The 27,265-nt window shown below is 42.8% G+C and overlaps 2 protein-coding genes across 4 annotated transcripts; one reads left to right on the plus strand and one right to left on the minus strand.

Annotated features, from left to right (window-relative positions):
• Positions 1–46: 46 nt before the first annotated feature.
• Positions 47–4,425, plus strand: tmem168b (transmembrane protein 168b). Its single transcript, XM_029434480.1, has 4 exons — positions 47–1,551; positions 1,687–1,829; positions 2,251–2,525; positions 2,783–4,425. Exons 1-4 carry the CDS (start codon positions 415–417, stop codon positions 3,328–3,330), a joined length of 2,103 nt encoding a protein of 700 aa, XP_029290340.1. The 5' UTR covers positions 47–414; the 3' UTR covers positions 3,331–4,425.
• A 670-nt stretch (positions 4,426–5,095) lies between these two features.
• Positions 5,096–27,265, minus strand: ptdss2 (phosphatidylserine synthase 2). 3 transcript variants are annotated; one of them, XR_003832409.1, is made up of 14 exons: positions 27,055–27,265; positions 26,219–26,567; positions 21,333–21,434; positions 17,710–17,792; positions 15,547–15,614; positions 14,885–15,019; positions 13,821–13,871; positions 13,247–13,360; positions 12,839–12,957; positions 12,442–12,556; positions 12,024–12,169; positions 10,171–10,356; positions 7,964–8,292; positions 5,096–7,762 (listed from the first exon to the last, which is right to left on the minus strand). XR_003832409.1 is itself a non-coding variant. In XM_029434487.1 (14 exons), exons 2-13 carry the CDS (start codon positions 26,452–26,454, stop codon positions 9,653–9,655), a joined length of 1,368 nt encoding a protein of 455 aa, XP_029290347.1. In that variant the 5' UTR covers positions 26,455–26,567; positions 27,055–27,265; the 3' UTR covers positions 8,177–8,292; position 9,652. The 3 variants fall into 3 exon arrangements, 2 of the variants coding, with proteins under 2 accessions (XP_029290345.1, XP_029290347.1); XM_029434487.1 differs by lacking the exon at positions 5,096–7,762 and adding an exon at positions 9,652–9,665 and having other exon boundaries at positions 8,177–8,292; XM_029434485.1 differs by having other exon boundaries at positions 5,096–8,292.

Genomic DNA, 27,265 nt, shown 5'->3' on the forward strand with positions numbered 1-27,265 from the left:
ATTTAAAATACGGATTGGTCCTTTTAACCCTTAGCACTTGCCGTAGTCGAAGCCAGTGTCATAGCGCCTGTCAACTCAAAACTTTTGACGCTACAAACTTTATCTTTCACTTCCTCACAGCTGTTTTCAGTGCGTTTCCTTTCACAGCTTTAAAACCCGTATCGTACATCAAATGAAAACAACACAACAACTTGAACAACAGCACGATCGTCAAGATGTAAATAGTTCTGCTTGTTTAACGTTACTTTGACCGGTGCAAAGATGCATCGCAACGTAGCTAACGGTAGTTTAGCTAGTTAGCTAGTTAGCTAAACGTAGTGTTGACATCGAGACGTAATGTCAGGACGGACAATAAACCGTTAACTCATTAAAGTGCCGTGTTTTGGCTTTGGATAGTTAGTCTGACAGATCAAAATGTGTCGTTTTCTACGCTACTGTACCAGCCACTGCATTCACGCGGCGATGACCCGGCTGGAGGAGGTTAACGGAGAGGTGAGCATGTCGTCGTCTGTCCGGTGGCTGGGCTACCTGTCCGGTCTCAACCTGCTGATCGCCCTGTGCTTGGGGCTCTATGCCCGGTGGGAGAGGACCGCGGAGACCACTCTTCTTGTCATTTTCGTTTTGGCTCTGATTGTCCTCGGCATAGCAAGTGTAGTGTACTACTACTTCCGCATGGAGAGGTTCAGCCTGAGCATCCTCCACCTGTGGTTCGGTTTTTTGCTGGGACTGCAGTGTTTCCTCAACAGCCCCGGGATGGAGGGCAACGTGAAGGAGCAGGCAGCCAACTACATGCTGGTGGCCAGTGTGTCTCTGAGGACTCTGTGGGCGCTGCTGGAGAGACTGTTTGGATGTACCAACTACCGTCCCGCCTTCCTCACCTCGGCAGAGCGGCTGGAGCTGGTCGGCTTTGCCGCCGCCAGCACGGCGCTGCTCATCCAGCAGTCCTTGAGCGTGATGGTGCTCGTGGTGGCGCTGGCCACGGTCATGGTTGCCCTCCGGATGAAGGCTGTCCTGGCTCTCCCCAACTTGGTCTGCTTCGCTGTCATCACAGCATTGCTGTTCTTCAAGTCTCTGAGCATCACCATCAACCCTTTCGCCCTCGCCTGCTTCTTCAGCCAGCTCATCTGCGACCCTCTGCTGGATGTGTACTTCAGTGGTCTCTCTGTGACTGAGCGCTGGCAGCCTTTCCTGGTGTGGAGGGGGCTGTGGCGCCGGCTGTCCCTCCTGCCTCTGCTGGTGGTGGAGGTGACATTCATCACTCTGGCCTTTCGGAAGCTGAAAGACCTGGACCCGTGGTACGTGATGATCCCAGGCTTTGTGGTCTGTGTGCTCTTCTGGGCCATCTGCCACATGGTGTTCGTCATCACAGTTTGGGGCTTTCACACTAAGCTCAGTGAATGCCAGAGGATGTGCTTGTCCCAGGGGTCAGGGGTCAGCGGCCTGGACAAGGTTATGGCCTCTAAGGGCATGAGACATTTCTGCCTCATCTCTGAACGCCTGGTTTTCTTCTCGCTGGTGTCAACTGTTGCTGTTGCGGCTATTTGTTGGCAGGTAAGGGCAGACAACATATATCTCATATATATCTCCTAACCCTTTTTATAGAGAGTAACAACATTTAATCATCTGGAGGCACAAGCACCTCCAGAAATGACTTGCTGGGTAACAATCATCTTTTCTGCTCTGCAGGCCTCCAGCAGTATCTTCGTGAGCATGTTCCTGCTTGTGCTGCCTCTGGAGTCGCTGTTCCACGGGCTTTTCCACGAGCTCGGGAATAGCCTCGGCGGAACCTGCGTGGGCTACGCAGTGGTCATCCCCACCAACTACTGCAGGTAGTGAGAGTACCCAGTCTGATGTGTAGGTACTGTACGGCCCTACTAGGGTGTAAGTGAATAAAACAAATCCCATAATATGATGACAGCACTATCCCCATCTTGAAGTGTCACGTGCATCTTGCCACAAAACAGTAAGACTTTGACGCTATTTCCTGCACATCGTGTCATTCAAGTTTAAACATGGCCGTATCTAAAATTAAAATGTTGTCAAGCTGCATTCCTGCTATACGTGTGTGTGTGTGTGTGTGTGTGTGTGTGTGTGTGTGTGTGTGTGTGTGTGTGTGTGTGTGTGTGTGTGTGTGTGTGTGTGTGTGTGTGTGTGTGTGTGTGTGTGTGTGTGTGTGTGTGTGTGTGTGTGTTGGCTGAATATTTAAAAGCAAAGAGTTCCTCCTGTGTTTGATTCTCGTCTGCCTCGCAGTCCTGATGGCCAGCCCATGCTGCTGCCTCCGGGCCAGGTGCAGGCGCTGAACCAACGCTCTACAGGCATGTTGAACAATGTGCAGCGCTTCTTCGCCCACCACCTGATCGAGACTTTTGGCTGCGACTATTCCACCAGCGGGGTGACCCAGAACGCTCTGCTGGCCAAGATCAAATGCTTCTTGGAGCTTCGCACGGCAGACGGGCCTCGCCACGACACCTACGTGATCTTCTACAGCGGGCACAGTCACCGCTCTGGAGAGTGGGCGCTGGCAGGTCAGAGGGAACCTTTTTATTTCTTATTATACAGATTGTATAGGATACTGACATTGACTATATTGTGACTTAAATCTTTCTATGACATACTATACTATGAAATACTAAATGACATTTCTATGGTGTACTATACTATGCCTTATTTATGACGAGCTACACCAGCACCATGTACGGCGTGCTGTCATTTTATTATTCTCCTCACGCATTGTTTGTTTCTGTGAGTTCTGTCATCTCCTTGTTTCTGTGTTCTTCACCAGGAGGAGACACTCTTCGTCTGGATCAGATCTTGGACAGTTGGAGAGAGAAGAACGGCAGCTGCTGCTCGCGCCTCATCTTGGTGCTCGACTGTGACAACTCGTTGCCGTGGGTGAAGGAGGTCAGGAAGGTGGAGGGCCTGTACGTGGCCGTGCAAGGTGCAACGCACGCTCAAGTGACGGACGTCGAGCTGCAGGAGCCCGCGCAGCTCGGAGACTTCACCTCCCAGTGGGTGGAGTATAACTGCAACTCCAACAGCAACATCCAGTGGTCGGAGAGGGGCCGGCCCCTTTCTGCTGACTACGGCATCTCCAAACACTGGAGCGACTACACGCTGCACCTGCCGACAGGAAGTGACGTTACCAACCACTGGGGCTTGTACTTCCCTCGGGTGACCTACCCGGTGGTCCAGATGGCGCTGGGGTACAGCGGACTGAATGAGCTGTCGCTCTGCAGCATCTGCCTGCGATTTCTCAAGAGAGTCAAACTCAACTGGTTTCCCCCGGCGATACTGGACACGGGCCAAGGCTTCAAACTGGTCCGATCATAGAAATACCAGATTGTATTTTTCTAAAAGGTTAGCGAGTTTCTTGGACCCGAATAATAAGCGACTATTGGACTGTTAACGTGTCGCTTACCAGTTTCCTGTAAGTTACTGAAAAACCAATCACTTAATTTCTGATTTGTCTGTTTGAAATGTGTGTTTTTATTACCAGTTGTTGTATACTTTGCAAATGTTTCTATTAATGTGTTTTCTAGCTTTGATTTTGGGGATCTTAACATCCCTGTGTTAAAAGATGTATCAACGTGTTGGATGTGACGAAGCACATCGACTCTATTTTGCACTTTTTTTGCATCGCATTTACTGTTTGACCTTGAAAAAAAAAACATTTGTGCCTTTTTAACGTAAAATCACCAACGGACATCCAGCTCCTTAGGCTGATTTAAAAACTATATCTATATATTTTTACCTTCTTTTTTTTAACCAAAGAAGCCGTGGTACATCTTCAGAGTAAAGATCTCGGGCATAAATCATAAGCAGCAGTTATGCAGTTTCTCAGATGTGCATCTTGTATTTGCCTTCTGAAATGATTCCTTTTACACGCCGAGCTTTGATTCACGGCTTGCTGTCCGTTGTAAGTAACCACGTTTTGTAATGCTTTTTAGGGGTTATTTTTTAAATACTCTCCAGCTGCTTCAGGGAGTCCAGAAAGAGTTTATTAAAACTGTACTGATGAATGCACTACACACAGAGATGTGTGCGAACTACGATATTTATGTCATAATGAACCCCGGGAAAGATTCATTTTCTTCTTGGGGTTCGTCGCAGTTTACTGAGCTATGCAAGATTATTCAGGTGAACGATGTGTGAAACTATGCAATAAAGAAGAAGTGGGACTTCACTGCTCAAATTAGGAATTTAACGGGCTCCTCGTTGTTTACATTCTGCCATAAACTAAATGAAGCGGGTCATTTCATCAACTGATTATGGGGCCAAACATATTTGGTACTAATTATAGGAACAATAGACAAAGTTCTCACTCTGAGACTGTTAGAAACTGCTTCTTTGTGTTTAGCAAGTAAATATTTAATTGTTATATATGTTAAATTGTTTGCCTGTAGACAAATAAAAAAATTCAACTTACCTGAAGATACTCCAAATTACAGTTATTTTACAGGAAATTTCCTACGAAATTATGAGGAATGTACTGACCTGGAAAGTAAAGTAAAAACATTGCTAACATGAAAAGAAAACAAAGCACTTTACAATGTCTCTCATTCACCCATTAAAACAATAAAGTCCAAGTATAGTATGCCAAAAAGTCATAGTATATGCCATAATAATGTCAAAATGTGTGTATATATATATATATATATATATATATATATATATATATATATATATATATATATATATATATATATATATATATATATTTTAACCTTTAATCATAGAGGCCGTGGTACATTTTTCAGATTCAAGATGTCGGGCATAAATCATAAGCAGCAATTAAGCAGTTTAGAGTCTCATGTGATATCGCTCTTGTATTTTAAATTGTGAAATATAGAATTCAAAATGTCATCGTACAATATGCCATTAAATGTCATAAAAAGTATTCGTACGGTATGTCATAGAAACATTTATAAAAAGTCCTAGTATATTATGCTATAAAATATTTTTTTGTATGTCAAAAAACTTTATTTAAAAAAGTTGTTTAACGTTATAAAAATGTCATTAAAATTCACAGGTTAGTTTAAAAAGCAAAAAACTTGCCTCTTTGTGATGCAATTTGTTAAAAATCAAGAAGACTAAATTCAGGTTCAGTCGATTTTATTGAAAACATTATAAAATTATGTGGTGCAGCAGCATATTTCAGTTTTTATGGTCTTCAACATGTTCACATTTACACAAACCAAGTTGAAAATGGCTTTTACAGCAAGTTGCAAATGATCATTGTCGCAGACAAGAAAACAGATCAGCGAAGTAACAAAACATCTAGCGCCCCCATGTGGCCGCACGTGAAACTACACCAAACCCTAAGACGCACTAAAAGGAGAAAAGATCCTTTTTTCATAAATGCAATAGAGTTTCTGAATTCAATATTTTGTGATTTCAGAGCTGACGTGCAAATTCATGGTTTTCAGTCTTCAGAGATTTCAAACAAAAACATCTTCAACCAATCCAAAGCACGCACACAGGTGCACCGTGAACCCCCCAGCACACGTCTACAAAGCTCTCATTTAAGAAAGAAAAAGGGAAGAAAGCAAACTTCCTGAAGTCCTACCAAGTTCACAAGCAACTGAATGAGCACAGCACGGGGGGTACACACTTTGAAATATCAGTTAAACATTGTTTTTAGGGTTTTATCGCTGTATTCAAAAAAGAAAAAAGAGGATGAACGATGCACTTACAGTCTGGATAAGCATAAATGGCCAACTTCAGTTTAGTGTTTATTGCAAAATGAAGGGATACAGGATGACCCGACCCGCTCCTTTAAACAGCAGATTCTGCTGGATTACATTCACAAGAAAAGGACTATAGTTTCATTAAACATCAGCCTAGTTTACAACAGGAACATGTGGAGCTAGATTCACAGACACCATCTACTTTGTCTTCATCTATGAAGTATGGAGCCACTTGGACACAATGAGTGACACACAGACATTTACAGCTGACACTCTGACAGCTACAGGACCCGGACAGGACAAAGACTAAAGCTCTCTCGGGGACATTTTTTGGGAACAGCGAATATCCAACCGGACTGGAACTGGAGAGTTATTCTCAGTTTGACGTGAAGTCGTGACTTCAGTGTAAAGCTTATTTTTCTAGCATTATTAAAAGCTCAGAACATCCTAACTAAGGCTGCGACTAACTATTGTGTTATCGATTAATCTGTTGATTATTTACTGGGATAACTTATCAGGTTTTTACTACGGATGGTCAGAAAACAAGTGACATAAATGGCCATTATAAGGTCATTTCTTTTAAATAGAAATCCTTCTTTTGTCGCCCGACGGTCCAAAACCCAAAGATATTCAGTCGACTCTCAAAAGGCAGCGGATTTTCACATTGGAGAAGCTGCTACCAGAGAATGTTTGGCATCTTTGCTTGAAAAGAAAATCACAGAATAGTTGATTAATGTTCAGTCGACTAACACCGCCCTACGTTTAATAACTTTGAAACCGACAATTCCACATATTTAGATATATATATATATATATATATATATATATATAATCATTGTTAAAGAAAAAAAGGGAGTTAAGGACTTCAATTCTTAGACATAACCCCCGGATGTAACTTTCCTTTTGGAACGTAAAAGTTGCTGACGCGACTGAGGGACTCTGGCTTCAGTTGAAATGAAAAGGAATCTGAACGAGGTTCGACAGCTGTGTGAGCGGCTCAAGTGGGTCTGAGTAGCATTTATGGCTTTAGAAAGAATGGGATCTAAGCTTTGGCTTGTTGCATGTGCAATATGGCGTCCCCATAGAGCTGGAAGAGGATGCTTCTCTTCCCCCCCCCCCGCCAAACCAAAACTGAACCTAAATCCTCATTTCCCCCCCTTCTTAATATAAGGTTGGCTTTCATTTCATTCAGCTAAATTCAGACACAACAGACCAGGATAAAAAAAATGAAAGAGTTGATTAAAAAAAAAAAGAGAAACATTTGGCATAAAAAGGAATCGGATGTCAAACGTTCTGATGCGACTCGATGAGCTCGGCCTTATTCGTGTTACAGTGGAGGAACATTGGTTGCTGCGCTGTATGTGCAGCGAGCGCAGCTTTCTGTCAGTCTGATTGTCATGGATGTGTTCGTCAGAGAGCTCCATACGGGCCTCGTTCCTCAAAAAGGGAACTTCAGTACAATCTAATGTTCATAATTGAATTAAAGAAGTAAAAGTAGTGATAACAAAACTCCCAAACTATTCCCAATACAGCAGTTAAAGAACTACAATATGCTACATCTTGATTATGAGGAGAGAAAGGCTCTGGCCTGTTGTTCCTCTCTGTATCAGCGAGAGACCTACAAGCACCTCGAGGCTCCGTTTCCAGGAATGAGAGCCTTGAACTATAAAATGAAAAAGCTGACAGTGTCTCCCCCACATGTAAACGATGTATCAGGAGGCTGCAAACCTAAGAGAAGAGAACACTAAACTGTGAAGAAGAAGAAGAAAAGGAGACAATTATGAACAATTACCAAGTTCAGTTCTCACTGCTGGCTGTAGTGCGGCCACTGAACATCAGTTACCTACACCCCCCAGAAACTCACCACTGCTCCGAATACTCTCACCTGCACACGACCCACAGAACATATTTACAGTGGCGGACATGATTCTGACGCTCGCCTCTTTGTTTTCTAAGACAAAGCGTGCAGCTGAGAAAATGAGCATTATTGGTCACGAGTCGGTCTAACGTCCCTGGTCACCTATATCCCTCCTTCCACCGCTGCACCTCTCTTTGATTCAGCGGGTTTCCTTAACCTATAAATAAAACAACATTTATCTTGTGCTGTGTATAATTCCCCAAAATGCTCTTGAAAAAAAATACAATGAGGTAAATCCCTGTAGTAAGACGATAACTAGACAATGCACCGAAATGAAAACGGGCCCCTCGCGCCGCTCGCCTCTGTCGAATCACTACTTGGTTCGTGTCGGCACAAAGAAAGTCTACACAGCACGTACATGTGTCCATCTGTTTGCCTCTGCATGTTTCTTTGTGTCACCATTCCCCTTCAGTCTTCTCATTTCTCCCACCAAACGCCGTCCTGTTCCTCTTCAGCTGCTGCCGACCGCCCGCTGACGACTTGCGTTCCCCCTCCTCCTCCTCCTCCTCCTCCCTCCCACCCCCACCACCCCCTCAGGACTTCCTCAGCCGCACCGTCTCGGAGCTGCCGTTCAGTTTGCTGCGTCCAGACGGGGTGGCTGTGTTGCCGTTGCCGAGGGGACGCTCTCGGTCCGTGGGGACTTCCTGGTTGCGTCGACGGGTCTCTTTGTACCGGAGTGTGATGTCACTGGGAGAAGATGGACAGGAAAGCAGACACGCTATTAATAGAAAGTCGGTGTCGGGAACATTTCCTCACAGCTAGCTTCTGTTCCACACGCTTCTTTAAACTGGCGTTCTGAAGAAGAACTGAATCCCGTCTCACCAGAAGAAATATAAGAAGATGACCCTTAAATCGTGTTTCCTTCCTGATCTGTTGAACTAACCCATGACCCCCCAGCATTACCGGGCTCGACCAGGGGAAGTAAAGTGCCACGTCGGGCTTGTAAAAATCTAGCAGAACAAAGTTTATGAGCTGAAGTGCGAGCGAGCGTTCACATTCTCCTGGAAACAGCATTTAGTTTGTGCGGCGTTACAGGAAGTGGGCGAAACTCCTGATTAATTTACTTAAATAAAGATTAAACAACACAATTAAACTTTGTTGCTATTTGATGACCACTAATAAATATACGAGAGCTGCGGATACATTCACTTTCTTTTAAAGGTTAATGATAAACTGCCTCGCGTTCTCTCTTTACGATGAATTATAGCTCTTTTACACAGGAAACGTTCTCCCTCCACCTTTATATGCCTCGTCATGGAGCCAATACTCACTTTGGTCTATGAGACGAGTGAGAGAGACACACCTGGACCTGCACAACTGGGTCAAACAGTATTTGCAGAGAATTATTTGCCGTCTGTTTGTTTTAAGTTGGGTTTGAAGCAGCAACTAAAATCAGTGAGAGTAACCAACAAAGATAATGATGCTCAAATTGTTTATCTTTTGGGGTCAAGGTGACCGATTGTAACCAAAGAAAGCTCAAACAAAGCATTCAAAGTATTTGCGAATACGATTTCACCCAGGTCTGAGTAACTATCACATGCTTTACTGTCTGTATGACTGGAGGAGGTGCACCATGAGAAGTGGAGCAGCCCATCTGATTGGCTGTCGACATGCTGACTGGCACATAGTGTGTGTGTGCGTGCGTGTCTTGTGTGTGTGTGTGTGTGTGTGTGTGTGTGTGTGTGTGTGTGTGTGTGTGTGTGTGTGTGTGTGTGTGTGTGTGTGAGAGAGGTGTGCAAACACTTGCTCTGGGTTTCATTCAATGAGCCCTTGTGTCTTCCTGTCTGTCACTTCTTACTCAACTTAACTGCAACTGAGAACAAAAATGATTTGAAGGTGAAACGCTAGAAATTAAGAGGATAAAATTCACCACAGCAAGAAAACTGAAAAGTGCCATGCGGGGAAAAAGGACCCAGGTGCAGTAATATTTGTGTCGTCTACAGGATCCCAAAGATCTTCCGAATATGTATACATGACATATTGGAGGGGGAATAAAACAAAATACAACACTGCTCATAGGAGGGAGCACCTCTCTGCTATACCTACCTCACTGGACATTACTGCTGAGCATGAGCAAGCGTCGGGAAGGAGAAAGGGAGGGGGGGGGGTGAGGCAGGGAGGGGGGAGAAAATAGATGAGAAGCTTAACATGCTGGGGGCACGGCTACGCTTAACAGGAACACTACTTAACAGAAGCAGAATTAAAGCAAAAGTAACCTAAAATGTATCGACGCGTGAGGTCATGAGGAAAAAGAAAATCAAATACGGGGCTTACACACACACACACACACACACACACACACACACACACACACACCACACACACACACACACACACACACACACACACACACACACACACACACACACACACACACACACACACACACACACACACACACACACACACACACACACACACACACACACACACACACACACACACACACACACACACACACACACACACACAGTTTTATCATTTATTTTAGGCATCCCTTCCCTATGTCTTTAGAGTAGCTCTGTACCTCTTTCTCCCCCCCCCCCGTATCACACCACTTCTTACCGGATGAAAAACCTCCACAGGGTCCAGGTAAAGATGAGGAGGATTCCTAAGAACCAGCACTGCGTGATGAAGAAGGGGAGGGGCAGCATGATGGTGTTGGGGTCGTACTTGACCACTATGAGGAACTCGGTGACTGTGATGGCGGCCACCAGCCACGCCTGCTGGCCAAGCTTCTTGTGGAACTTCCTGTGGGGGGAAAAATAAAAAAATAATCAGGTGTTGGAATAGAAAAGAAGTGGGAGGACATTTGTACTGTTTATAAGTAAGCTTGTGATGTAGGCCATACCAAAATACACATTATATCATCAGTCAGTGTGAAAGAAAACAGCTGCATGAAAAGCTTTTGACACAATATCATCATCATCATCATCTTCATCAGTTACAATAACCCTTATAAAAGGTCTGAGTATATAACAACACCATGTTATATAACTAAAGGTATACTGCTGCACCCCTAAACCTGTATACACATAGTAGCCCTGTCCTGTGTTTCTAGGATTCTGTTAGGAACAACACCACGTATGGATTGCTAGTGTGTGTGTGTGTGTGTGTGTGTGTGTGTGTGTGTGTGTGTGTGTGTGTGTGTGACAACTGGGAACTCTCCACCGCAAAAAAAAGTCAAAGTGCTGTCAATTGTTAAAGGCAAAGCAAAAGTGTTTGTCAGACGAGCAGAACTTCTTGCTTTCCGTAGGCGGATGTGATAAGAAGCTTACACTATCAGTGAGGTAAGTACACTCCCTAAGCTGCTCTGAGGGTTACTCGACAACAAGCTCACACGCGGCGCAGACCGGTGCATCTGTTAGCACTGAACTGGAAATGTGAGATTAAATGGCCGACAGAGATAACCAGCACAGTAACCGTAAATCCCCTTTCAAAGAACACTTCCAAGGGAATGGTCTGCACTCTTAGGACCCTTCCTCTCCTCACCGCAGTGTTACTCATGTTGACTTTTTATTTGGACTCAGTTTGTATGTAGTGCCACTATCCGTATATATTTTTGCTCAATATTTTCAAAAGTAAGCTAAAAACATATCTCTTCACTTTAGCCTTTTAAAGGTGATATTTTATACAATCTTTAATGCTGATACTTTATTTACTTTTATTAAAGCTGCTATTTTATCTCTCAACTATTAGCCTTTTCCACTTTTACTATTTTATTCTGCTATTTAATACTATTTTAATGCTATTTTTATTCTGCTATTTAATACTATTTTTAATGCTATTTTTATTCTGCTCTTTAATACTATTTCGAATGTTATTTTTAATGCTATTTACTATTTTTATTCTGCTATTTAATACTATTTTTAATGCTATTTTTAATGCTATTTACTATTTTTATTCTGCTATTTAATACTATTTTTAATGCTATTTACTATTTTTATTCTCCTATTTAATACCATTTCTAATGCTATTTTTATTCTGCTATTTAATACTATTTTTAATGTTATTTTTAATACTATTTACAATTTTTATGTTTTTGCTGTGAAGCACTTTGGGCTGCAATTCTTGTATGAAAGGTGCTATACAAATAAAGCTTATTATTATTATTATTATTATTATTATTATTATTATTATTATTATTATTATTATTATTATTATTATCCTTTCTGACATTTGGAAAAGTCTGCAGCAAGCACTTAGTATATACCGGCGGAACATAAAAAGATAACATTTTTGTGGTGCACTCATGAAAGTTGAAAGCCAGCGAGTTCCTAATGCAACGGCCTCTGCAATGAATTAGTAATGTCCCATTGGAAACTGCAGAAGTACCCCCTGGGGTACAAGTACCCTTGGTTGGGAATCAATGCTAGAATGCACCCGTCACCAGCCAACTTCATGGAGCTGCTACTCACGGGTCGTCCATGAAGTCGTAGATTTCCCTCATGGCTACTCCTCCTACATTAACAAAAAAGACGAGGCGAAGCAGCACCAGGTAGTGTTCAGGAGGCATCCACAGCACACACTTCAGGTAGAAGGTGTTCAGCTCTGCCAGGAGGAACTGGTAAAGGAAGGAGATGAAACACCATGTCTTAATAACAGAATAGGATGTAAGTAAGCGTGGAAGTATATCTACATTTGTGGGTGATGTTTTTGATATATTAATAAATATTAATGTTATTAAAGCAAGAAAATTACTATTACTGACATTATAAGTGCATCAACTTCTTACTTTTCCAAACAGAAATTGATGTTTAACTGGAAAAAATTGAAATCCATGTAGATAAATGTAATCAAATTCTTAGTTTCAATAAAGAAGAGGATATTTCTTACCATGAAGATAATGCCTAACACAGCAAGCCAGCGACGGAGGTTTGAAGCAGGCTTCCACTCAAACTTCACCCAGCTGTACGGAGTGAACTGGAACGCTATGCGCTTGATCTTACCCCTGGGAGAGACGGCGGGTACACGGTTAGACATAAACATACAGACATTTTTAAACACAGCGTTAGTACTTCCTGTAATTAAAGGGGGCGACACCACGCCACTAATTCACGTTGTATCAAAAGGTCAAGAAAGTAGTTCTGCCATTTTTAAACATGAACATTATGCCTTATATCTGTCACACAATGGAGACGTATGGAGAACTTAAAGTAACGCATCATTTGTTGGCATGTTAGTATTAGATAGCGGGTAAGATTGCTTTAAAAAGTCTATTGTTGAGTCGTACTTGTATGTGGGGATGTTCCACAGGCCCTGCCACTGGTAGGGCTTCATGGACAACCAGCCCAGGGTCTTCATGCCACAGTAGATCCCCAGACCGTTACACAGCAACACATCCATGATCCACTAGAGAGAGACAAATATAACCATTTTATAAATAAAGGGTGAAAGCAGAAATACCGCTTCGCAGTTGTACTCCTCCTCCGCCAACCAGTCAAGTCGCCGTTTACATTCACGCGTGTCCAAAATGTCATCACTTCCTAATTTCATCCGGTTAGACACGTGTGTGAAATTGTCATGATTGGGATGTGAACTCTTTGAGCTATGGTCAAAACACGTGTTTAGTGAGCTCACGGTGACCTTTGACCTTTGACAACCACAATCCGTATGATTCTGCAGTGATATTTGTACTTACATGGTCCCACCAGCACTCTGAGAAGTTAGGTAACTGGTGCTCCAGGCTGTACTCCAGGAACTCAAACATGACACTGATTATCATACACATCCACCAATCACGAATCATCAGAGTCTGAGGAGGAAAAGAGAGCAAAAGAGGAGGGTGGGTAGGAGGAAGTGAATGGTGCGCAGTGGGAGGAGGTCAGCGAGAAACCATGAAAACAAAAGGAAACTCTACATTTTTCATTGCTGCAAATGCAAAACAGCATACTAGTGCTGTTCATGTGTGTCATACGACAGCAGACAGAAGACCCTGGCTGTCTATTAAAGACACTTTTAAAAGGACAGACGTGTTTTAACAGACAGATCAGCCAATAAATGATGTTTTATCCCAATATCTTAATAACATACGAGTTGGTATTTATTGATTCTGGTGCTCGCAATCTTAAGTGAATCAGATTTATGAAAATCTCTGGAATATATTTAAATGCATCATTTGCTGAGAAAATGTTTGTCATTCCCAACACTGAACTGCAAACTTGAAGATGATGAGTGCACACAGGTGTATAGTGTTCAGCCTACTCTATACATACCTTGATATACCATCCCAGGAAGTGAGCTGGAACAAAGCCATCCATCTTGTCCTGTAGAGACAAACCAACGTGTTCATTTGTTAAGCTTTCTTTTTATCGTATTAAAATCAGGCCCTAAGAAACAACACAACAGGCTCTTTCCGCCACTTTCTGACATTTTATAGACCAAACGATTACATCGATAAAATAACCAACAGATGAATCATTAGTGAAAATAACGATGAGTTGCAGCCCTTCTCTTAACTACAACTCTCTCTGCTCTAATAAGCATCACACCTAGTTCACATTAGCACCAACCAGACATGAGCACGGTGAGTACTGGCTCACTGAACAGGACATACCTTGGCTGCGCATCATAAAGCACATAAATAGAATAAAATGAATCCATAACCAGTTCTCCACTGTGTTTTCAAACAGCATAGCTCAACCACATAGCATGTGAATTCATTTCTTTCTGCATGATCATTTAGCACATTTTTATTTTGATGTTATTTTAACCATAAGTCCAAAATATGTCTAAAATTTCCAAAATCTAAATTTTATTTTTTCAAAAATATGTGGTCGCAATTTGACATTTTATAAAAACGATTTCACAAAAGGTTGGCTGTAATTTAGTGCAGAAGGTAGTGAGTTTGACCCACTCTCAAGGACTGAAATCAGGCCAACAGTAGAGATGGGGTCTGGGTCATCGTGGCAGCAGCAGTAGACTGCCTCCCCAGGGGGGAAGAAGGCCTGGTTCTACTGACGGGCTATAATCTGCACCAGACACAAGCCTCTGGAGCCAGCCAGCACACAGCCACAATAACTATGAGTTTGTGCATGTGTGTATGAGAGAAAGAGAGAGAAAGCAAAGGAGAAAGAGACAGGGAGGGAGAACTCGTGTGAGAAGGAGTGTGTGAATGGATGAGGGAAAGAAACAGACTCGTTTATACTGCCACACTACTTGAGATCATTTCCTTATTAGTAATAATTTAGGGCAAAGTGCACCACAATGTAAATAACAGGATCAAGTCAGAAGTTCCCTGCGCTAAATAAAGTTAAAAAAAAAATGAAAATAGTCTTACCCAGATGTTGTGGAAGGGGTCGGTGGTGTTGCCTGGGTCGTACATGAGGCAGTTTCCTCCATAGTCACGCTCGGGCAGGGGAACCCCGAGCTTGGGGTCAATGTACTTCATGAACTGTCGTCCATCATGCACCGTCTGGAGAACGGGGTTTAGAGTAGAAGTATAGAAACTATCAGCGCAGAGTCATATTTAGACTGAAACCTGTATATCGCAATTTGACTTTCCGCCATTGATTGTTCTAGAAAACTGACGTATTCAGAATATGGAAATACAAAAACAACTGCTGTATAAAGAAAGCATAATGTCTATTAAAATCACTTCTCTCTTCAACATGTTCTTTTGAAAGTTGTGTGGCACAACATCACAGTTTTAAAGGGGCATTTCGCCAAGCTTCAATTTGACCTTCCCTTGCACGAGTAAAGAAAGTAGATGGCTTAAGTATTTAAACCTTTCTAACCGTGTCCAGGCCTGACTAAGATACAGTTTGCCAACTGTATTGCTGTTTTAAGGTTCTGGCTCAGTGACATTTCAATTGCAGAGTGCAAAGAGGCTTCCAGATGTGGGAGGATCGCAGCAGGAAAAGTAGCAGAGATTGGAGCAGAACTCTGACAATTGACAGAGAAGAGCTTCTGCTGCGGCATCAATATCATCAGCGCACTAACCTGAAACAGGATGAAGATGAGGAACAGCTCGTAGACGACAGTGACGCAAAGCCAGAACCTCCAGTAAGCTACAGACAGAGAGAGCGGGAGAGCGAGGAGAAGTGGGGAGAGTTGTGGCAAGTTACTTCCAGAAAAAGCAATTTGATGACATCTGTTAATTAATATCACTTCACTTTGAGTTTGTTGTTTGAATTGGGGAGATTAAAGATGATGTGCATGTTATATAGGCTGAATAGTGATAAAGTTCAAATAGTCACATGGAAGGACTATTACTGGATGTGGTAAAAGCCTTCAGCTATCGTAGCCGTACCTTGTAATAAATGACCCACAAAAGGAATAAAACCTTTTCAAACATTGGTAATTTCTTGTAAATCGATGTGCATATGCTCAGTTTGCTGGGACACTCCCAGTTAACGTTCCTCTGGGTCTTTTCCCATGACACAAGCATGCGGCCTTTCAGCAGAGCTGCAACATGGGGAACAACTGAACCTACTTGGCTGGCTCAACAGGTCAGGGAGTATGACGCAGTACACACAGAGAAACAAAAAAAACTCTGGTCTTTTAATCCACAAAAGGAGGGGGCAAGAAGTCAAAAGTAATGCAACAACAGCCCAAATTCTTGCCGGGGCAATTACACGCCTCCAACCAGCGGTAAAGATTCAGTGCGTGTCTCGATCTGACTCCCACACCCGGTCTTCCTTCCTTGCGTCCTTTCCCTCTGGAGTTACTGGGAAACATGTTGTGTGAGAGACAAGATGACCTAAATAGCAAACTAATTTCATGAACTGCCCTTTTATAAATAGGAGCATCCCTTTATAGTGTGCATCAAGAAGAAGGTACATAGTGTCACAGTTAGGCTAATGCACTCAGCCAAACCGAAGAAATACTCCGACATACGACCACCACCACCACAAAACCCTTTACATACACAGCTGATGCACTCATCAAACACAAAGTAACAATAAGCATAAACTACAACAACACAGAAGCACTGAGGATGCAGAGAAATCCAAACGCCACGGTGCTTCTGCTGCACTGGGAGAACATTAAGTTGTTCAGCTGTCCCTCAAACTCACCAGCGAACACAAGCTCCACTTTCTTCATCCGAGCCCCGCTGGGCTTTCTTTACCAACAGTTTGAATACGAGCTCATTAAAGTAGAACAAACACCTGCATCAGAGGTGTACGGTTACACTATCCGGTTACCTGCCAGCCAATCACAACTTAGAATTCACTGCGGCCAAAAATGGCGTGTAATGCCAACTATCCTCAATAGTGTGTCATGAATAAATTGGAGCGGAAGTGGTCTGGCAGCTCTTCGAGCAGGAATAAGAACCTTACGGGACACGGTTTGCATGCTTGTTGTTGGATGTTCCTTTTTCTGCATTCCTGCTGTGAATGCCCCGTTAAACGTGAACGCATCATGTTCATGTTTAAACTACTGACTGAGCACTGCAGTCCTCTAGATGTTACTGCAGGAGAGACGTCAACAACAAGCAATGAAGATTCACCAAGAGCATTTAATCTGTTCTCTAAAGGGATTTGCTTGGACCCGACCCATGCCAGGAAAACACCCCGCCTCCTTTCATTCACCCAGATGTCTCCTTTATTTTGACAATTACGTTTAGCTAGCCATTGTGTGTATTGATTCCCGGCACTTAGAGGGTCTTAAGAAGCAAACATGAGATTCGCAAATGTTGCTATTGATCGAATTAGTTGCAACTGCTCTTAGGTGCTCTTTACCCCTCTGCACAGGAAGGAAGGGGAAGTGAGACTCGACACCTGGGCTTCCCCTGATAACAGCATGCGATATGAACAGCGTAAAGTTCTGCTCACTTACTGTAATGGCAGATATATTTTCAAAATCTCAGTTGGTAAACAAGTGTTTTCTTTAGGCTTAGGAGGATGTTCATAGATCCAGTTGCACCTTCCCACCGATCTGAACGTTTTTACAACTGATTTGACGTGTTCTGGGGAATAAAACAGTTCGGCAAACCCGCTCAAATGCTTTTAAACGTCACACGTCTTGCACACAATGTACTGTTTGCTCATATTCTGTGGGTTTTAGCATTTAGCATTGTTTTGACTGAAGATACACGGCATGAAGAAGATTAAATGTTGCCATGAAACTGGGGGAAGCAGGTCGAGACTGTGCCGTGCTTACCTGGATGTGGTCTGGTGAAGGGCCCATCTTTGGCTTGCGTCACTCCAAAACAGAGAAACACCAGGATGCTCGCCACGATCCCTCTACAGGACCATAAATAGAAACACACGAAAACGCAATTTAAAAGGTTGTGTTAAACAATACCATATTACTATTACTATAGACGAAACCAGCAACTGATTGATGCGCAGCCGGCATCACTGTAGTGGCAAAGTGGAACTGACAGTAGTTGTGGCAGTTTGCCTTCGTCGACAGATGAAAGTAGTGTGTGTGACTGTGAAGTTATTCAGTCTCCAAACACTAGACTAAACGTGGGTATGATCCTGAATTTGGGTGTAAAAATAATGTTAAAAAACGTACAACTTCTGTCCAACCGCCACGGTTTGGATTAGAAAGTGCTGCGTACTGGAGTCGTTTATTAAACCCAGCAGGAACTAAGTGCTAGTTTAAGATTTGAATCATTAAATGTGATTCATTGCCTTCCTTCTTCTTATAAACAAACTAGGCCAACAAAAGACAAAAGGAATTATTAAAACAAGTCTTGTTTGTATTGTAACAATGCAAATGAAACAAGATGAAGCTCCCCCTACTGGGATTAATAAAGTGCAAACCTAACTTTCACTGTAATGCCTTTGCGCTCGCCTTCATCTATTATGGCGTACTATGAGAAAATGATGCCGCTAATGTGACCTGGAACTCCACAAAAGTGCCCTTGTTTTTAGTTGCAACACACTTTACAGCAGGAAGTGGTTTGCTCAAGTGGTCTGATGCTGAAGAAAACGTGTTTACTATGAAGAAGGGAAGCTGTGGCAGTTCCATACCTTAATTACCCAAGTGAAAATGGACATTGTCAAACACCTTAAATTCAAAAGAATTGATGAAATCGGCGTATCGCCCAGCTCTACCTTGTAATCCGAAGGAACGCAACACTTTTATTGAAAATCGGAAACACACAAAACTGTATAAGTGCCAGGAAACCTAATACTGAGCTAGCGAGAGACACGCAGGTGTAGGCAGATCGCATGTTCACCGCTCGGTCCTTTATTGGCAAGCCGCTCAGAGTGTTATCAAAACATGAGGATTTAATAATAATGGAGATTTCTAAAAAACTAAAACAGAACTCATGGAGCAGAGGCTTGTGGCTTTTACTTACTGTTTTATTTTATTGTCCACATACTGTACACCTACAGGATCTGCTGAACAGATGTCATGGCAAAAAGAACGTCAAAAGTGAAATGCACTACAGTGTTGAATGCACGTGTACACGAGACGTGCCAATGGCTGCTTGTTTACGTCCTCAAACAACCCACAAGAGGATTTTATCTGCAGACCGAAACCAATTCCAAGTTGTTCAAAAACATCTGTGATGTCAGTTGTCTAACCATCGGTACAAAGGGCAGGAAGGGGAACTTAATGAGGCATCATTTCATTTGGTGGCCTGATCCGTCTCAGCAGCTGACCGTGGACAATTACCCCCTATTACAATTCCTTCAGTGTTTGGTAAGAAATGAGGCCAACACTGCTGTCAGCTTGTGTTCGATTAGAATCGCTGCTGCGTTGAGTTCTGGAAACCAGGAGACCAGGAGAGGACACTGCTCTCAACTCAACAATGAACAGGGGAGGCTTAGCAACTGAACACACAGTGAGATGTCAGCTTGTTCTTGTCAACGAGGGCGGGAGCACGAGTGTGTGTGTGTGTGTGTGTGATTAAGTTATCGATTGTGTGAGTGTGTCGGTGGGAAAGTGTGATTACAACTATGTGCCAAAGTACGGGTAAACAGAGAGTGACTGATTAGCCCAAATGTTTCAAAACTGGTGTGAGAGGGTGAGTGTATCCAACAGTGTTTGAGAGTGTGTGTGTGTGTGTGTGTGTGTGTGTGTGTGTGTGTGTGTGTGTGTGTGTGTGTGTGTGTGTGTGCTCCTCTGTTGTGAAGAAGCTCTAGGGTCTTTATCCCGGAGAGCTGGACTGCGCTGACTGCAGCAAATCCTATTAAGAACTGTCCCTCACTAACAGCAACACACACACACACACACACACACACACACCACTCACTGTCTCTGTCACAAACAAACACACACATCATGTCTGCAGCTTGCTTGTCCTTGGCAGGCCACTATTACTTAAAAGCAAATTAATCTTTAAAAAAAAGGAAGTGGTTCATTATCATGAGGAACTTTTCTTTCCCCACACTTTGAGTTGACATGAGACAAAGTGACAACGTGAGCCTTTTACAGTCTCCAGTTTCCATACTCTCATCAGAGCCGAGTCGTGAGTTGGTAGAAAAGAGAGAAGGTCATCAGACAAGCGTGACTAAGATGACAACTCGTGACCAACATGAGGAAGACAAGTCAGCCCACGGAAGCAAATCCAGGTGTGTTGAAAACTCTGTGAGATGATATTAATATCACTCCTATAAAAGGTGCACTGGTAACAAAGTGATGTTATGGTGCTTCACCACAGAGTGATGTTAGACCACAACAACATCTGACTGAAACCAATGTACTGCAGTAATGTTGCTCAGGCTCGCACATTTTCACAAATTTCTTAACTTTGGTGAACTTTGACGGACAAATTTGAGTCTTGAACCAACTGCAAACCAATGTGAGAGTTGAGGGAACAGAGAGAAGCAGTAAGTTTGAAATAAAAGAAGAACCATCTTCTAAATGTTATAAAGCCCTGCTCTGTAGAATTAGAAGCTACAGTCCAATAGAGCTTTCCACTTCATATCCATTTTGTCACAAACAAAACCCTCCATAACCAGCAGTAGCTCTGCATGACCCACACAAAAACCCAACAGATAAAAACACATAAGGAGATACTTTTGCCTTGACAGTATAGTGACGGGAAACTGGATCATATCTCAGTCATTATGTATTCAAGTCTCTATGGTTGAGTACATGTAATGTGTTGGGTTGCATATTTCCTCTGTGTTGAAAGAGTGAGGCATAAAACCCACTCACCAAATATTTATCTAACCATCTTCCCTTTCATGGTCAAAGCTACACGTGGCCTTGAAACGGGGTCAGCTGGGTTCAAGGTGAAAGCTACTGAAGAAGGGAGCGATTCAATTTGAATTAATGAATTCTGCACGACCAGCGCTGCGGCTGTTTGGCTTCATGTCACATTGTGTTAAATGTGTCATTACAACTGTGGTGCTCATTGGCTGGTTTCGTTATGTGACCTATTCATCAGACCTGTAACAATGTGACATGATCCACAACAGATTCACACACACACACACACACACACACACACACACACACACACACACACACACACACACACACACACACACACTGTTGGCTTTCTCCTTCAAATTCACACTCGATGCAAATTATTTGAAATCGGACCGACATGAAGACAAAGGTGTGGTCAATGCAGGGAAAGAATCTAAATCCTGGATGACTCAACACAACATAAAATAAAGCTTGGGATTATTAGTGATGCTGGTCACCAATAAAACAAGTTTTCTCCTAAAATAAACTGCGGCCGAAATAATTATTTCATATCAGTCCAATCAAAGAGCGTCGGTGGATGAAATGGATTGTATCCGGGCAGCCTGCTGGTTGCTGCAGGGTTTTGGCTGAGGACTGTGAGGAAGTGACGAGCGCAGCCGACTGACCTCTTAGTGTTGTAGGCCGTGTCCTGGGGTGTCTCCTCCAGCAGCGTGACGTAGACCAGAGCACAGGTCAGAATGAACAGCACTGTCACAGTATGGGCTCGCCTGCAGATGAAGGAGGGAAACATGGGACAGAGAGAGGGATATTAATAACATTTGCAAAGAGGAAAATTCTATTTAAAAAAAAAAAAACACACTGGAGGAGAGAAAATAAATCCGCTAACAATATCCGAGGTCACTAAAAGGAGAACGTTTAGCGAAATGAATGCACATTGGTGATTACTAAACAAAGCTTTTAGACTTCCTGTGTGTGTGTGTGTGTGTGTGTGTGTGACTGGAAAATATTTCTCTCTAATAATCAAAAGTAAATATAATGAAAGGAGTCGAGATCAGATTAAAAAAAAAAGATTTATGTCTAGAAACTGGGTTACTTCAGCTGACAATAGGTACACAAGAGGATGTGTAACATACACAACAAAGAGACACACAATGGAGGTATGGATTGTACGAGTCGGTTGAATATTTTCTTTCACTTAACTGGAGCAATGGAAGTCAAAAATAGCTGTGGTATAGATTTTGTGTTGACCTGCCTTAATGTGGACTGTGAAAACCTCAGCAGGGTGTACAGCCTGTTAAACATGGGTATACTTTGATAGACAAGCTGAACTGGAGTGTGAAGGCTATGATGTTATAGGCACACATCTCCCATATCACTCGGAGGTAGAGAACAACCCTTTGTCGTACGACACTGGTTCAGGTATCAGTACAGATGCTATCTGTGGGACGTATCGCAACTCAAGGGGCAAAGTCTTGTCACAATCAGTATGTGTACATATGCAATGGACTACCCCAGGAATTCTGCGTTAGAAAAAAGGAAAAGGATGAAGCACTTGAATGATCTTTGGCAAGCTGACAAGGACACAACTGCGAGATCATTTATAGAGAGTGTGTTTGATGGTTCAATGTTTAATACTATACTTGGGATGATTAAATTGATCAGCATTTGAATGAGACAATATTTTGTGCTCGTTTGCTCAGGACATCCCAGCTGTTGAAAACACTCCATGGAGCTCAGTTAAAACATTGACCCCAAACAACATTCTGAGCAAGTGAACTGCAAGTGACCTGCGAAGCTCACTGTGCAATAAATAAACATGGGCCAGCCGTGTCAGTAACTTAATGAGATGACAACTGTCGTGCACTAATGAGTATTGCAACCAGTGCTGCTTTAGGTAAGGACAATTATAAAGCAACTTGTTGCAGGTGCTCAGCACACTCCCTCTAAATTGTTGATTAACTTTAGTGTTTTGTTCACTATGCAGCACCTGTAGAGCTCCAAACAACACACAAAGTAACAGAGACGGATGTTAGCATCTAGAATGTGAAGAGTAGAGCCTAAATTGAACATTTGATAATAAAGATTTAAAATCTCGAAGGCAGGTAGAAGTTTGTTAGCTAGCTGAGGTCTAAAGCGTTACACCAGTACAGTTCACCATAAAGCCAAAAACCATTGTGCCAAATGCATCTTGTGTGTGGAAACGACCCCAAAAAAAAAGAAAGAAATTGCCAACGCCATATATGGACTCGCAGGTCGCTAGGAAGACATGGACAGTATGGCTTGGTGAGGTGAGGTTTTACTGTATAGCTTGAACATTGTTAACTATTGGTGGCTAAGAAATTATTAACACAGCTTTTTACGATAAACAGTTCTAGTTACTGTACATACGTAGTTAGCCTCTCCAGAGATTTGATCCTGCAGTCATGGAGTTGCTTTAGAATAAATACACAGTCCGTGTTTACTGTCATTAAGGATATTTCACCAGGTGCAACAAGTGTGGCTCTTTTGTGTGTTTTTAATACTTTTGGGACAGCAATCGAGGTCAATGGCACAGAGGCATTAGCAGTATCACACTGTAGCTACAGACAACGGTCTCTTCAGGGAACTTGGTAATAGGGTTGCAGAAGTATTTCATCCTACCATGTACATTTGCTTATCTACAGTATTGAAGAAAACTGACATAAGTGTTGGTGTGTGTGAGACAGGAGCAGTCTGGCTGCACTGTTCTGCACCTACAGTATATGTTAAGTGTTCATAATCCCAGGGCATTCTTTTAAAAGTTCACAGCTGATGTTATTTTTCATTTAGTAGTACATTGCACATGCTATAGAGCACTATATAACATATAGTCACATGCTATTGTTGGCTCGGAGACGGCATGCTAGATATAATGAGCATTTCCTCCCTGTTCCACCTCCTTATCCAACCTGTTTGGCAGGCTCCTCTTTCCCCCAACAACCACAGACCACAGCCAGGACTATAAGGAGACTATAAAAACTCTATAAATGCAGTAAGAAAATTGCAGAAGTGCATCTACATATTGCATCTCGTTTCTCAGGATGGAAAAGAACATCCTGAGAAAACAAGCTACGGGTTGAAGACAGTCCATGACATGACATGACCTATTACAGCAAATGCATAACTAGCATAATGTTGTCATGCAGGGAAGAAATGGGCTTGACAAATAAATCTTGTGCCTCTACTGAGCTAAAAAAATGTGACTTTATTTAATACAAATGCTTGATTGTCAAGTAGCCTTCAGTTTCCATGATCTCAGTTTTGTTTTTGTTTTTAAATCACAGGTTTACTGGCCTTGTGACACTTAACATTACATCCTGTTATGAGCTCAGTTGTTTTTCTTGCAAGTTGTGTCACTAGTACCTTCATTTAGGAGTTGTTCACTGAAAATACAATTTAAAAAAGGCACTGTAGTCAATATGCGCAACGCATTTTCAGTAGACTCTTAGAAGTGAAATGTGTGGGCAGCAATGCTATTTAGGGAATCATCAAAAGTGGTATGACAGCACAAAATTGTGTTTCATCAGGCAGGACTTCTATATAAAGGGTCTATCCAAGCGATTCCTCTTCTTTTCTCAGAAAGAAAAGCATTTCCCCCCCCAACTGCAATCTGTGCTAATAAGGCAGGTTGCATGGCACATAGTTACCCTCCTTAACAACCAGAAGAAACTGCCCCCATCAACAAACAGTTCTTTGGTGTATCTCTGTAATACCTGGGAGACTCACACAATGTGCTTCTCTACTGACTCCATGATCGGAAATCCACCACAAGAAGCCAACTTCCTCACAGCCACGACCTACATTTCAATGCTGATGAGTGGTTGGTTTAACACCCACTTTATTCACAGTAAAACACAGTCAGCTCTTAACTGCATATCGTGAATTAATTTGAGGTAGAGTATAGCATTAATGCATTTATTTAAAAATATTTACTGCTGATTTAATGACTTATTATTATTATAACAGACTGGGAGTGCCGGCCAACCAGTGAGGCCAAATTCCTTACCAGCAATCACATAAATTACAAGCAGTAAGGGGCGGACTCACTCCTGTGACTCAGGAGAGTGATCGTCCACCAATCGGTAGGTCGGAGGTTCGACCCCCAGGCCCGGCCCCTGCAGTCTACATGTCGAATCGTCCTTGGGCAAGATAATGAACCCCGAATTGCTCCCGCATGCGTCATCGGTGTGTAAGTGTGTGTGAATGTTTGTCGTTACTTATGAGCAGGTGGCACCTTGTGTGGTAGCCTCTGCCACCAGTGTGTGAATGCTTTTGTGCAGCCCTAAGACTATTAAAGCGCTATAAATGCAGTAAAGAAATTGCAGCAGTGCATCTAGTTATTTGACTACAGTCAGTTGCCAGTTTATTTTTAGGTACACCAAGCTAAAACAAATGCAGTCTAATACAACAACCATGCATTAAACCATAACGTTCAGTATAGGTGTTAAAACACTTTCACAGAAGTGTTGAGCCAACTGCAGGTTGTAATGCTGTTCAATTATACTGCATAACCTAAGCGGAGCTTCAAGTATTTAGTCTACCCTAATCGAAATAAATGGGGTGGCCATACTATTAGAATCCCCTTTACATGCTGCAGGATGCTGGCCTGCACTAAAACCTTGAATAGACCAAAGTATTTTAGCACTTTAGTTCCTGTTAAAGCCTCCAGTATTACACTAACAGGAAACCTGGATGTCAAGCTTGTAACACAGTAATGAGACACTCTCATTAAGGTTTCTCTTAGGGGAGGACCAGTCTCCTGTGCTTTCAAAGATATTGGATAGCTTAGCAGATTTTAACTGACCTTTGCTTTACACACAAAGCACAGTTAAGACACACGTACACTTACTCAGGCTTAAATATTCCTGGAGAGACCGATTGAAGGGCGGGTCATGGGAACTATACATTAAAAAGAGCTGCAGAACAGAATGTCACTTTTCCAGACGAGCCTTGAGCCCACACATCAGTACACCAGCACATGTCAACACACTTGTGTGTGCGTGTGCGTGTGTGTGTGTGTGTGTCAGTGTGGGTGCATAGAGACAATCACTCCTCCAGTTGATCTGTCACAGATCTCTTTCTGCTGAAGCTGCGGGCTGGGATATTGGCTCGTCAACAACAGGCTCTGTGCTTGGATGTGCAATGTAAGCATCCATAACATCCTGCCAGCGCCTTAGCAGAACACTTTTATAACCAACATCGTGTGGACCTTTGTGATTCTATCATTTTGCATTTCAATAATTTCACCAAAGCACATTTCAGCTTGACATTAGACACACTATGTACATCGCTTAATTAAAGACTTGGGACAAGGTCACAGTATCTGTTGTGATTAATGGAAGTCTCTTGGGCTTGTCTTTCAGTTCACCTTGAAAGCTGTAATGAACCTTGCTGTCATGTCTTTTTACTGCAGGAACTGTGAATTTTAAGCATTTTTCTTGTAGTCACTGACCAAAAACAACAGCATCACCTCAGATGCTGCAGCGTTCAGTATTTGACATTTGTATTGCTGACATTGCCAGAAAGCACTCACCAGAAAAAGGTGTTGGTCCCGTCGTCATAGACTTCACAATCCACTCCAGTGTTTCTCCAATTCATGCTCTCCCTGGACGTCTGCTTCATCACATTAGCTCTGATGTGTGTGCTGTGATCCGGACAATCCGGCTCGACCAGACCGTTGTTGACCTGCGCGGCGGCGGCGGATGCGGCGCACTTGCCGGTAGAGCTGATCGCCGCCATGCCGCTTTTCTTCGACTCGGGCTTGGTCATGGCTTTACCCACCAGCCGCCCTCGTTGATTTAAACTGATCCTGTACGGTTGTATTTATCTGCTCCCGTGTACTGTCATCCGAAGTTAGCCCCACCCAAGAGACTGCCAGCATCCTGGGGTAGTCGGGAGGAAATTAGCGTTACTAAAACGATAATAGGGAGGAGGGAATAACCTGAACATCCTCCAGTACAGTATGCATATGTGTAGTTATCTAAGACTTCTTCTATGACACCTCCTTCTTATATCAACGCATTTCTTCACAAACTAACGGGGCAAGAATGTAATGTGTCAGCAATGGCGACCACTTTACGTAACGTTATTTAATTGATGGCTTCCCGGTGCTTAACACATCACAATAACGTTAACTGCACTGCGATGAGCGCAAAACCTGGACGTCAGACAGATGGGCTAACTGTGTTAGCTAAATGTAGCAGGCTATTTCTGACTATTTGACCTTGCTAACAAGGCTAAGTTAACGGACAAGCTTGTTAACAATTAACCGACTTAAAACAACCATTACACGAGACAGTGCTGTACCAAGTGTGTGTCAGAAACTGTCGGTCCTTTAGCTATCTTTACATTTAAGCTAACATTACTTACCAGTTGAATTTACGGGATTACTGACTAATGTCCGGATGAGTTCAATAAGTCAAGCTGCTAATGCTACATCAGTGCAAACGCTTGAAATCCTTTTTGTTAGTAGAAAGAAAAACAATCTTGAGGTAAACTGTTTCTCACACTCCGCCTGGAGGCTGCCTCTCTTATGTAGCAACAACAGACAACCCGCTCCACATAGACCGTGCGGGCTACA

This window comes from Cottoperca gobio, chromosome 6, assembly GCF_900634415.1.
Source record: "Cottoperca gobio chromosome 6, fCotGob3.1, whole genome shotgun sequence".
In the NCBI taxonomy this organism is placed as follows: Eukaryota; Metazoa; Chordata; class Actinopteri; order Perciformes; family Bovichtidae; genus Cottoperca; species Cottoperca gobio.